The sequence below is a fragment of the Netta rufina genome, assembly GCF_964035555.1.
Source record: "Netta rufina genome assembly, chromosome: 1".
Classification (NCBI taxonomy): Eukaryota; Metazoa; Chordata; class Aves; order Anseriformes; family Anatidae; genus Netta; species Netta rufina.
This window is the reverse complement of record NC_140123.1, coordinates 181303132-181316564: the sequence shown is the minus strand read 5'-3', so window position 1 is coordinate 181316564 and position 13433 is coordinate 181303132. Positions and strand designations below refer to the sequence as shown.

General features: G+C 41.7%; 1 protein-coding gene across 4 annotated transcripts in view; it reads right to left on the bottom strand.

Annotated features, from left to right (window-relative positions):
- Positions 1 to 13433, bottom strand: part of ANKRD26 (ankyrin repeat domain containing 26) — a 58613-nt gene that overhangs the window by 43614 nt on the left and 1566 nt on the right. For 3 of the 4 annotated variants that reach the window (XM_084299044.1, XM_084299046.1, XM_084299047.1), the window contains exons 2-9: positions 13210 to 13324; positions 12825 to 12998; positions 12607 to 12713; positions 11993 to 12130; positions 6836 to 6984; positions 1896 to 1929; positions 1743 to 1815; positions 431 to 491 (exon numbers count right to left, since the gene is read on the bottom strand). In XM_084299044.1, the coding sequence (XP_084155170.1) occupies positions 431 to 491; positions 1743 to 1815; positions 1896 to 1929; positions 6836 to 6984; positions 11993 to 12130; positions 12607 to 12713; positions 12825 to 12998; positions 13210 to 13324 (851 nt within the window). The remainder of the gene's footprint in view (positions 1 to 430; positions 492 to 1742; positions 1816 to 1895; positions 1930 to 6835; positions 6985 to 11992; positions 12131 to 12606; positions 12714 to 12824; positions 12999 to 13209; positions 13325 to 13433) is intronic. The other variant, XM_084299045.1, reaches the window with a different exon arrangement.

Sequence of the window (13433 nt, the reverse complement as noted above, 5' to 3'; positions counted from 1 at the left end):
TTTTTCCCTTTAGCTAAATTGTTTAATTAATAATTTTTCCTTAATAATTATTTTTTCCTTTAATTAAATTATCCTATCCTTATCTCAACCCGTGAGTTGTTTCTTTCCTTTTCTTCTTCCGCTCCTCTTCCAAGGAGGGGGAGTGAGAGAGCGGTTGTGGTGGAGTTCAGCTGCCTAGCAAGGTAAAACCACCTAATATTTCTGTGGATAAGCAGGATGGTAGGAAGGACTTTATCAGGCACAAAGGCTTAGGAAGGGACTCAATATTTTCATTTTCATGATCTCACTTATTTTGCCCTAAAATGACTCTGTGCTCTGTTCTTATACTACTACTTTTCTCACTTTCTATAGTCTAAAGGGGGAAAAAAATTACTCAGCTAGTTTACTTTTGTATCACATTATATCATGCAGTCTTTTCTAAATAGCTTACTGTTTTTCTTGAACTGCTGGGAAGCATTCATTAACAGCGTCAAGTTTGGCTTCTGTGGCTTCTGTAAATAAAAATATATTTGAAGAGAATTATTTGATCTATTTTTTGCTATCTTGTTTTTAAAAACAAATCATTTACTTAAATCAAATCTTGAACAGTAAATGCAACTGGGCTGTCCTTTTGACAGTTCTCAGGTGCTTGCTGCATCCTATGGGTCTAATTACACAAACTCTCACACATATGCAAGTCAGTGACTATTTTACCTCAAAAAAACCTCCTCAGGTACCCTTCAGCAAATTCTTTCTGAAACTGTATTTACATGCATAACAAGTCTAAAAATCTGTTTTTGAATTAATGTTTGTAATATGTAGGATGCTTACTTTTAAGTGTATATAACTTGAGTAACTCTTAAAGCTCCTTAGACTTAACACACAAATTAGTCACTGCAAGTTCACCTACCAAAAGATCCCTAAATTTCAAAATCATTATTTGAAAAATACATCACTTCCATTTAAATCGATGTAAGAAAATGAAATAATGTTTAAACTACACACGCTTGAATCTCCGGCATCACAGAGTGTGTTGAACCCCACCAGTTCACCACCACCATACACCTCTTCCTCATTACTGCAGAATGCCACCGCAAAAGACCAGATGCTCCAGAAACTGATAATCCTTCATAATACTAGCAAAAACAGTAGGAGATAACACATGTGGCTGATAAGAGAGTACCACCCAAGCATTCAAAAAAATAAAAACACACAGTGTGAGAACTATACAATGTCATTCCAAATAAGAAGGGAAAAAAAGAAAGGAAGGGGGAAAAAAAGACTAATTTGAGCAAGTCATTCATTGAGCACTGGAGGAACCTGAGGAGAAGGAATGGAGAACCAGGTGCTGAACAGTTTCAGTAGACATTTTCAGTTAATAAACGCTCTTTTTCATTATCAGTTAGAATTCTATCACATAAATTAGGGGAAACAATAGCGACATTTGGAGAAGAATAGGTTATATAGTAACTTATAAACTTTCAGGGTCTGCAAATCTGACTCAAATGAACCAGAACAACTAAAATAATGTCGTTGCTTATCTTTTCACCTACTGCTGTTTTGCCCCAAACAACAATTTTACAGCATGCTCTGCCACAGCTACAATTCTTTTACAAAAAAACATACCTCACAGCAGCAAAAAAAAAAAAAATCCTGTCAGACCAGAGACTGCTATTAAAGAGAAAACAATATTGGCTGGAAAAAGTTTCTTTGCTTTCAAATCACTTATTCTACAGAACAATTTTCCTGTAAAGGCACCATACCTTTGGGGTAAAATCAAGTTCTTCTTCCTCAGAAGTATGCCAACTGTCGTCATTCCCCTCTTTCTCAGAGCTTCTTAAAAAGCAAAGCAAAATGAATAGCAGCTCCTTCATATCATTCTTCAAGTAAGCATTAGGTATTTTTAGAAGTCTCACCTTATTGAGTCTCCTTGGGAAAAGTCATCTATTGCTGTTCAAATATTAATTAACATGTTGATATTAGATTTGGCATGCTAAAAATTAATCAATACAAACAAACATTTCACATGGACAACACTACAAATCGTAACAGAATGAAACTGGGGCCAATTTAATACAAGGCAGCATGAATGAAAGCATTTCCAAAGCACCTGCTTTTTCAAATAATATGGAATTTAAAAAATAATAATAATAATAATAAAGAAGATTGGTGATACCTTCTTTGGGCTCTTACATTGAAGAAATATCTCTAAACTAAAGAACAGCATAGCGTGACTATGCTAAGCTTGTGAACAGTTAACAAATGGTGGTGGTTTATGAAGACAGTAAGTAGATGAACCTTCAAAGTACTCATACTACACACACATTCACGCACCACAAGCAGAGTAAACATTAAGTGCTTTACACTGTCATACAATACACTTTATTTTCTACTTTACTCAACTATGGATTATTTTGAAAATTTAAAGAAAAATGAAAATGCATAGTCAAGACCTAAAGCTTATCTCTAGGTAAAAGGATCACCAGCAGGTCTCTATAACACACCAAAAAAGAGTATACAATAGACAAAAGCAGCATTACCAGGACATATTATACTATACTTCAAACTTTCTTTGGTGAAACAAATGCAACTCTCACTTAGGATCATAGGATAAGTCAGGTCAAAAGGGACCTCAGGAAGTCTCTTAGCCAACTGCTTCCTCAAAGCCAGTCCAGATTTGAGGTCAGGCCAAGGAGGAAAGCCGAACAACCTCCCTGTTTTAACTGTCCTCATCATGGCAATGCTTCTAACATAGTTAGAAACTTTCCTGCTTCCACTTATACCTCTTGTCATGTACCACAAGGAAGCTCCTGGCTTTGTCTTCTCATACATATTGGAAGCTGCTGTTAGGTCCCCTTTGAAGCTGCCTCTTCTTCAGGCTGACCAAGCCCTGTTTTCTCAGCCCCTCCTCACAGGGCATGTATTCCTGCCCCTAACGAATCTGATGGCTCCCCGCTGAACGATCAACCTCTTCTGTACTGGGGGCTCAAAATTATAACCCAGGATCAAGATAGTCTAACAAGTCCCAAGTAGGGGCAGAGAATCACTTTCCCTAGTCTCCTGGCTGGGCTGCTCTTAACACAGCCCAAGATGCTGTCGACCTCAGCAGCCAGGGCACCCTGAGGGCAAGGCTCATGCTCAGCTTGCTCGCTGCCAAGACTCTCTGGGCCTTCCCAGCAAAACTGCTCCCCTGCCAGGCAGTCCCATCACGTTTTGTAGCAAGGAGCTATTCCTTGCCAGGGGCACAACTTGGCGTTTGCCTTTGCTGAATTTCTTAAGATGTCTGTCAGTCCACTTCCCCAGCTTGTCAAGGTCCCTCCAAATGGCAGCTCTGTGCTGAAGCACATCCCTCAGATTTCACATCTTTTGAAGACTTGATGAGAGCGTACTATAGCACATGCTTCAGGTCACTGAGGTACTAATAAATCTGCACTCTAGGGAGACAGTTTGAGAAGTGCTACAACCTCTCAACTATTAACAACTAAGACAAAATAAAAGGATTCTGATTCCCAACACAAAAGGGAAAAAACAAGCACATATAATCTCCTAATCTCCACACAGAAGCTATGTCAGCATTCATGAAGTTCTTTAACCAATTGCTAACTATCATAAGTTTTTTGTTGTTGTTGTTTGTTTGTTGTTGTTGTTTTTTTAATAAACAGGACACTGGGACCTTCCATAAAATCATATGATGGCAAGTAAACCAAAGCCTTGGACAAAATTATTAAAGGGAAAACAAACCCAACAACCAAGAAACATCACACCTGAAGACATCTCTACTACCAGTAGCCCATAAATGAATGTACAAGTTCTGTCTTTCCTCACGACAGAGTTTAGGTGAGAACTCTGAAGAGCACGTCTCCTGATCTGAATAGAACTTATTGTCAATGCAATACAGCTGAAAAGAAACGTGCCTCATAGAAATAGTTAGGGTGGAACAGTTATAAGCTTTGAACAGGTGACTTCAGTGTTTTCCATTAGTACTGTTACAGTTAATCAAAGCAGCTCAATAAATTATCTGAACTTTTGCTTCTGATGTATAATAAATATAGTCAATGATCAAAACCAGGTCACACAATCCTTTAGAAGGCAAGAAGTTCGTGACATAGCTTTCAGTCAGACCTAAACCAAGGCTCTGATGCCCTGACACAGAAATAGGATCTAGAAAACCAGTCTCTGGGGACTGCTTGTTTTCACCATTGAAGCCCATTTCAAAGCACCATGAGAACAAATGTAAATAAATAAAAAGATATACTATCACTGGTGACAAAAGCAAACATTGAATTCAGTAATAAAAGACTCGCACAAAAAACATGCAAACGAAAACACCCCAAGCCAACTCTTAAAATCTAACTTATAGATCTCAAATCATCGAAGCATGGATCTCCAAGACAGTAAGTATGTATGATGTATAGGTGTTTGTGAATTATACAACATGTTCCATACTTAAAATGCTACAGAATACCTTTCCTTGATTCTCCTGTTCTTGGTGCCTGGTTAGGAGACTGTTGCATTCCTATATCCATTTAGGAAAAGGCATGGAAAGGACAGACGAAACAATTACATCAGAATAAATTTGAAATCTCAGAAACATGAGAAGCGCATAGACATAGCTATAGCAGTGGGAGAATGCACTGTGACTATGAGCATATGTTTGTCTGTACTGCAAAACAGAAGTTTTGGAATACAAAATCACTGTCCATTTGCTCTATCCAACCCACCTACAAATAAATTTTAAATTTTAGGTAACTGAACAATGCGGTTCTGTTATTGCAGCTGCCTTAAGCCAAATTCTTTCATGACAAAGCTATAGGTATTGTTTTGGAGCAGAAGGGCGTCCTACTTATATTGATTTTATCACAAATGCATGCAATGATGTGACAAAATGACTACTATCAAAATCATACAACAGTTAAGAAACGATTTCAAGATGTTTTCTCATCCCTTCTGCCTCTCTCTGTTTCCTTAAGAGGAGATACAGAAGATACTTTTCCTGACCTCAGGAGATGTAAAACACACTGGTGTGCTCATTTATTTTTCAAGAACTTTACCCTGCAGAAACAATTTAACTACTCATGGAAACACTGAAGGAACAACAGAGTAGTACGTGCTGCAGTAGTTAAAAAAGCTGTCATCGCAGACATACTAGAAATATGGATTGTGTAATTATTGTTTCCCCCAAAGAAATTCCAACTTAAAATCTAAAAACTCCGTCACTTGATACACTATTGCTGGAAGTCATTCATTTGGAGGTTTTTGCAAACCTATCTGTGATTAATAAAAACATTCACGTTCTGACATTCCGATAAGCAAGTGAGCTTAAAAATGCCGACTTGTTCAACATTCTACACAATTTCCTCTTCCAATTAGGAAGTGCAAAAGCAGCAAAAAGAATAAAGGTTAACATTGAAAATCCCAGAAATTTGATCAAAGAACCTGTATTTGATCAAAGAACCTGTATTTCTCTGCACTAATGCCAGCTTTGGAATTACACACTACTAGTCCTCTTTTAAGCCACATATTTTAAAATAATACAGGCCTGTCAGACATTACAATGTGGCAACTACATGTGGAAACATTGTTTCCAAAACAATGTGGAAAGTAGGAACAGAGTTTTTGGGGTGAAAACAGTATTTTGTTGATTAAACTACCTGTATCAAGCCCTGCTGAAGAAAAAACAAAGTTAAAAAAAAAAAAAACAAAAACAGCCTGTGAAGAAACTTCAAATCTCTGACTAGATCAAAGGAACTGTTCCTAAGTCAGCCCTAAATTCAGTTCTCCTTCCTGTGAAAAGTCCAGAAGAAAAAAAGAAGCCACACTTTTTGTACATATTTTTTGACACATTGTCAAAATAAAAAAGAGCAATTGCATTTGAGCACTGTCTGCTTCCCCTTGGACACATCATTCTAACATAAAGCCCTTAAAAATACAGAATGAATAAACCCTCCTACTGATGGGTGAGAAACAAAGTATAAAGCAAACAATTTTATCTGTATTAAAATATATATTTTTTTTAAGATTCCTTTAGCACTATCTGAGCTCATAAGCATTGACTGGATTTTACAAACTCACTGAAAGAGTTTCTTTCTTTTAATCACAAGGCAATTTAATTGTTTTTCTGGATCACAAAGTTATATGAACTTTTAACTTTTTTTTTTGGTATAAAACTAATCAAAGTGGAAGACAGGCCTCTTTATTATAAATCAGACTATGTCCAAGAAGATACAGTATACATAGACACTGAATTGTTGATAATGAAGTTACTCTTCCAAGACAATTTTTCCTAAGTGTCTCCACAGCACCTAAACAAAAGCAATTCTAACTGAAGATGAGAAATAATGTGACTCACTAAAATGAGCTTAGTACAAATGAAACTATTAAAACAAACAGACATACAAATTCAGTGGAAATCAACAAGCCATTCATCTTTCTAACTCAGCTGCTGTTTCCCTACTACAGAAACGTGAGCCAACTGCCCAGGATGAACCTACAGCACAATCTGAAAGAGCATCTCTAAGCGTCTACCTGAAAAACAAAGCCAAGTTCCTTACTTGTCCTCCTTTCTTCCCGCACATCCCACCGCAAGGAAAACCTGTATAAATGGGCAATCTGATGGGCTGAAGGTGACAACCATATGAATTGATGTTAAATACACAAATCACAATTGTCCTCAGGGCTGGTAAGATGCACTTCAAACTAGCAAGAAACAAGCACATTCACAAAACTTCTTGTGATACTCCATCTGATGCCTCCACTGAAATCAACACTGAGCACAAGAAGCTTGAACAATATAAAACACCTAAAGTAAAGGCCACTTATTTTTTCTCATTAGGTCCACCACAGTTAAATATCCTACCTCCTCTGTCCACAGCAGGTGCACCCAACGTAAAGCCAGCAGCTCCTGCTCTGTGAGGAGTCGAAAGTACTGGGATGCTTTGTTTACCGCCTGCAGAAGCTTCTCCTGTGTTCTCCCAGTCTGTGTATTCTGCCAGTTGTTTGCTAAGACTATATACAGAAAGAGAGGAAATGCATTTGGTAAGAATAACCACATACCTGCATACACCACTTAATGGAATAGTATCAGCCACTCGCTATCCAACCTAGATATATCCAAAGCCATGAAAATATGAATATTTTCATATGAATGTTTCATATGAAAATATGAATTAATTCATATTTTCACTCAAAGCAGCCAAGGGTGCTGCCAGGACCCGGCAGCCCTCGTAGGGCACGAGCAACCAGGATGGGCAAACAGGGGGAGGCGCAGCAGTTCGCGCAGGCAGGGCGAGTAGGGGGGCGCCTTCGCCGCTCTTTTGCAGCAGTCTTTCCCATTGGTACTCGTAACCTGCTTGCAAAGAGCCTGGCCATGGTATCAACCAGGCAGAAAACCATGGCCTCCACATCTCTTGCGGCCTCTCCAGCCACAGTCACTGATGTGGCTACTCAGACAGAGGGCTCGAGGAAACACACTGCCCTCCAGGTCTTGGTCTGCAGGGTGTGCCCGAGTCTCCTGTCTGTGTCTGACAGCAGCAGTGAGGGGTATGCCTGTGGGAGGTGTGCCCAGGTTGAAGAGCTGCTCAGCCAGGTAGCAGAGCTTCAGGAGGAGGTGAGCAGGCTCAGGAGCATCAGGGAGTCAGAGAGGGAAATTGACTGGTGGAGGTGTACTCTACCCTCTCTGAGACACTCACAAGCCTGCCACAGCACAAGTGTCTCCTGCTACACAGAAGACAAAAGTCCCCTCATCTTGCCAGGCTGCAGGAGAAGACCTAGGCCAAAGGGGGGAATGGAGGCAGGTTCCTGTTTCGGGTGGTAGGCGAGCCCTGTCCCTGCCCACCTTCCCATCTACCCTTATGTAACAGGTACGAGGCTCTAGAACATGACCGTCAGAACAATGAAGTAGACAAAAGCCCATCCCAGTTGGAGAGGGTGCCTAAGGCAAGGCAACATACCCCCGGCATTGCTACGTCGTCTGTCAAAAAAGAAAGAAGGGTTATCGTCATGGGGGACTCCCTTTTGAAAGGGACAGAGTGCCCAATATGCCAATAGGACCCCACCCACAGGGAAGTCTGTTGTCTCCCCAGGGCGTGGGTGAGAGACTTCACTAAAAAAGTCAAGTGCCTGGTACTGCCCACCGACTGCTACCCGCTGCTGGTAATGACGAGGTAGCAATGAGAAGTCCAAGAGCAATCAAAAGGGACTCTAGGGTGACTACTTAAAGGATCAGGGGCACAGACTGTGTTTGCCTCTATCCTTCCGATAAGGGGGATCGATGCTGACAAGCAGGCTCACCACTTTAACACGTGGCTTCAGGACTCGTGCAGCCGGTAGAACTTTGGGTTTTTCAATCACGGGAAGGTCTACGTGATGCGAGGCCTGCTGGCACCAGATGGGATGCGCCTCTCTCAGACAGGGGTAAGGATTTTGGCTCAGGGTTTGGCAGGGCTGATAGACAGGGCTTTAAACTAGAGTCGGAGGGGGAAGGGGATAAAACCAGGCACGCCGGTGATGAGCTACAGGATGGTGCGCTACAATCAGAGGGACTGTGTGCCAGTGAGGTCCTGTGCAAGGTGCTGTGTGTAGGGAGGCACATTTGAAGTGCTTCTACACAAACTCCCACAGTATGAGGAATAAAATGGACGAGCTAGAAGTCTTGGCCCAGTCCCACAGCTACAACATCATCGGCATAAGTGAAACCTGGTGAGATGAGTCCTGTGGCTGGAGTGCTGCGATAGATGGTTACAGGCCCTTCAGGAGGGACAGGCAGGGTAGGCGAGGTGGCGATGTATGTGGAGCATGGGCTGGACTGTGTGGAACTTCAAGTTGGTGATGGCAAAGTTGAGAGCCTCTGGGTAAGGATTAAGGGACAAACAAATAAAGGGGATGGCATAGTGGGAGTCTATTACAGACCACCCGGCCAGGACGACAACGTCAATGCAGAACTGAGAGATGCCTTGAAATCAACTCCCCTTGTCCTTATGGGGGATTATCAACTTGCCAGACATCAAATGGGATTACCACACCGCTGACACAAGCAAGTCCAGGAGGTTCATAAAGCACTTAGAGGATAACTTCTTGGTGCAGGGGCTAAGGGAGCCAACTAGGAAAGGTGCCCTCCTACATCCGTTGCTGGAGAACAGAGAGGGTCTTGTGGGAGACGTGGCAATTGGCGGCCATCTCAGTCATAGTGACCATGAAGTGGTTGAGTTTAGAATTTATGGTGACAGAAGGAAAACTTCCACCAAAACTTCAGCCTTGGATATATGGAAAGCAGACTTCAGGCTGCCTAGGGAACTAGTCAGCAAGGTCCCCTAGTAAACCAGTTTTGAAGGCACTGGCGTCCATCAGTGCTGGTCAATCTTTAAGCACTGCCTCCTAAAAGCACAAGATCAGGTGATTCCAAAATATCGAAAGTCAGGCAGGTGGGGCAGAAGGCTGGCCTGGCTGACCAGGGATCTTCTACTGGAGCTTAGGTGAAAAAATAAAGCGTGCAGCTGCTGGAAGGAGGGTCAGGCAACAAGGAAGGAATACAGAGATGCTGTTCGTGTTTGTAGGGAGAAAATTTGTGGGGTCAAAGCCCAACTAGAGTTGAAGCTGGCCATGTTTGTGGGAGACAATAAAAAGTTTTTTTTTTTTAAGATATGTGAACAGAAAAAGGAGAACCAAAGAAAACATAGGTCTGCTACTTGATGGGGAAGGTCTCACAGACAATGACATAGGCATAGCAGAGATGTTTAATGTCTTCTTCGCCTCTGTCTTCAACACTGATGATGGGCTTCGGGACCCTGGGTGCCCTGAGCAGGAGGTCCGTGACAGTGGGAATGACAAACTCCCAACCGACCCTGAACGTGTGCGGGATTTGCTGCTCCACCTGGATCTGTACAAGTCCATGGGCCTGGATGGGATCCATCCCAGGGTGCTTAAAGAGCTGGCTGATGTCATCGCAGGACCTCTCTCAATTACTTTTCAACAATCTTGGGAATCTGGAGAGGTCCTAGTAGACTGGAAGCTGGCAAATGTCCCAATTTTCAAGAAGGGTAAGAAAGAAGACCCTAGCAATTACAGGTCTGTCAGTCTCATATCGGTGCCTGGTAAAATTGTGAAGATGATTCTTGAAGTTATTGAAGCACACTTGGGGGACAATGCAGTCATTGGTCCCAGCCAACATGGGTTCATGAGGGGTAGGTCCTGCCTAACAAATTTGATTTCCTTTTATGATAAGATCACCCACCTAGTCAACCAAGGGAAACCAGCCAATATTATCTTTTTGGACTTCAGCAAGGCTTTTGACATGGTTTCCTATAGGATCCTACTGGACAAAATGCATACAACTTAAAAAAAAAAAAAAAAAAAAAAAAAGCATACAACTTAATAAAAACATCATACGATGGGTGAGCAATTGGTTGACAGGCAGGGCTCAAATGTGGTAAATGTGGTAAATGGGGCCACATCTGGCTGGCAGATGGTCACTAGTGGGGTCCCTCAAGGCTCCATTTTAGGGCCAGTCCTCTTCAATGTCTTTATAAATGATTTGGATGTAGGACTAGAAGGTCCTACATCCTCTTTGATTTTTTGAGCAAATTTGCTGACGACACCAAACTTGGAGGAGTTGTGGACTCTGTTGAGGGTGGAAAGGCCTTGCAGAGAGATCTGGACAGATTGGAGAGCTGGGCGATCACCAGCCACATGAAGTTTAACAAAGGCAAGTGCTGGGTCCTGCACCTGGGATAGGGCAACCCTGGCTATACGTACAGACTGGGTGATGAGACACTGGAGAGCAGCCCCACAGAGAGGGATCTGGGGGCTGTAGTTGACAGCAAGTTGAATATGAGCCAGCAGTGTGCCCTGGCAGCCAGGAAGGCCAACCGTATCCTGGGGTGCATCAAGCACGGCATTGCTAGTCGATCGGAGGTGATTGTCCCGCTCTACTCTGCGCTGGTCCAGCCTCTCCTGGAGTTCTGTGTGCAGATCTGGGCACCACAGTACAAGAAGGACATTAAACTGTTGGAGAGTGTCCAGAGGAGGGCAACAAAGATGGTGAAGGGCCTAGAGGGGAAGACGTATGAGGAGCAACTGAGGGCACTGGGCCTGTTCAGCCTGGAGAAGAGGAGGCTGAGGGGGGACCTCATTGCGGTCTACAACTTCCTCACGAGGGGGACTGGGGAGGCAGGTGACCTATTCTCTGCAAACACCAGTGATAGCACCCATGAGAATGGTGTTAAGATGATGTTGGTCTAAACTTTTGGGTAGACCTGTACGGTGCCAGGAGTTGGACTTGATGATCCTTATGGGTCCCTTCCAACTTGGGATATTCTATGACTCTATGATATATTCACTAAGGTTAATGCATGCTCTACTTACTGCATTGCTTATTACATACCCAAATACTACAGTCATGTTTATTATACAGATGCGTATTTGTATCAATGAAATTCACTCCTGCTTGGTACACTTTTTCAGCATAGTTTAAGCACACATAACTGCCATTAAGAATGAACACCCATGGTTGTAACACTTAAATGTAACAGCAGCAAGATTGTTTAGTAAATTAACAGAAGTGGAGATCGCTGGATCTCCTCTGAAACAAAAGGTGGGTGGTTCCTGGTAAGAGGATTGAAATACAGTAACAATAGTGCTGGTTTGGGGAAAGAGTTTACAAACTCTTTTTTACAACAGGATTTACAGATCCAGTTTGTCAAGCAAGGATTTACAAATACAGTTTGTCAAGCTCCATATCTAGATAACTGCAGGTTACAGAAACTTAAGAGTTTATAATGGCCAGGTATGAGCTTAGCAACACAAACTAGAAATTTAACATAATTTGGTGTGGAAGTGTTCTTCAACTTCCAAATTAGCAGTAGACAGGGGAGCAATAAATTCTAGAAAATTGAAGCTGTGCTCAGTGACAGAGTTGTCCCAAGATACCATTAAACCTTGGTACTGTTAGCAGAAAAGTCCAAAGCCAACATTGATAACTGACAACTTAACAATTCTAATAATAAAGTTAAAAGTTTACCTAGAATATCCATGAATAATAGCATAATCCTCAGCTGTCCACCCTTTAGTGTCTTTATGGGAAAGATCAGCACCATAGCGAAGAAGAACTTTTATCAAGTTAAGCTCCCCACCAGATGCAGCAGTCATAAGCGGGGTTCTGAAGCATCCAAAATATAATAAGAAATAAATCATTTTACACAGACATTGCAATTAGTTTAATTCTTATTTGCTTACTCTCTCTCTCAAAAAAAAAATCCTCGTTAGTTTAAAATGAACAAGAGAAAATGTATTTTAGCTACAATAAAATGTGAGAGGGAATAAAAAAATTGTTTGATCCTCAGACAAAGCTCCTACATTGACATATGAACTATTCCTCAATTTGAAAAAGCATTTCCTTCATAACAGCAATGCTCCTAACAAGTCTCCTGCCACGGTGGCCACCACAAACAATGCTTTCCTGCAATCTTCAATGCAGAAAACATGCAATGATGCATGTCGGTGGCCTTCTGTAGACCTGCTTCCAGCAGTCACACAGGAAACTCCTGTGTGGCTCTTTCTATGTCAGTGTTCATTTTCCTGTGCCTCTCACCAGTCCAACCTGAAGACGACTAAGGCAATCCACCAACATCTCACCTTTCACACTGATCTCGAGCATGCACATCAGCTCCTTTTTTAAGGAGAAATTCTACCATCTCTTCATGATGTTCCAAAACAGCAAGAATAAGGGGGGTATATCCCTCCTGAAAGGGCAGAAAAATCATTCAAGTTAAAAATCTAAACCGAAAAACTCTTCAATAGAAATATTAATGCAATTCTTTGGAAGAACTTCCCTAACAAATCTCAAAATTTACCTTATTTTGAGCATTGATATGGGCATTATGCTCAAGTAACATCTCTGCTAGAGATGCATTCGGAGCTGCGGCAGCCAAGTGAAGGGCAGTGTTGCCACTAGCATCTGCCAGGTTTGGATCAGCACCGTGCTCCAGCAAGATAGCCACACATTTTTCTTTCTGGCATTGTACTGCCTGGAAACGATACAAGGAAAAAAAATTGCAACAGTCACGTTTCGCTCTACCAATGAATACCGCAAATTCCCAACGCTGGGAAGCCTCTTCCAAGAGTAGCTATAATACACCTGTTTCTACACAGATTTACTTAAAGAATTCAGCAAGATAGCCATCATTTAACATATAATCAATAAGCCCCACTTTGAGTAGGATATCACATTCCACATACCTTCATCAGTGGCGATCTGTTATCATTGTCAAAAAGATTTAGCTTACACTTGTTTTCTACTAGGTATGTAACGACATCCACATGTCCATTTGCGCAAGCAAGATGCAGCGGTGTCCTAAAAAAAATAGACATATTAAATTCACACTGACAGATGAAGAAATGATTTCAGTCTGTGGTACACAGATAGGGCAGATTTCATGTCTCAAAATATCGAAACAGAACAA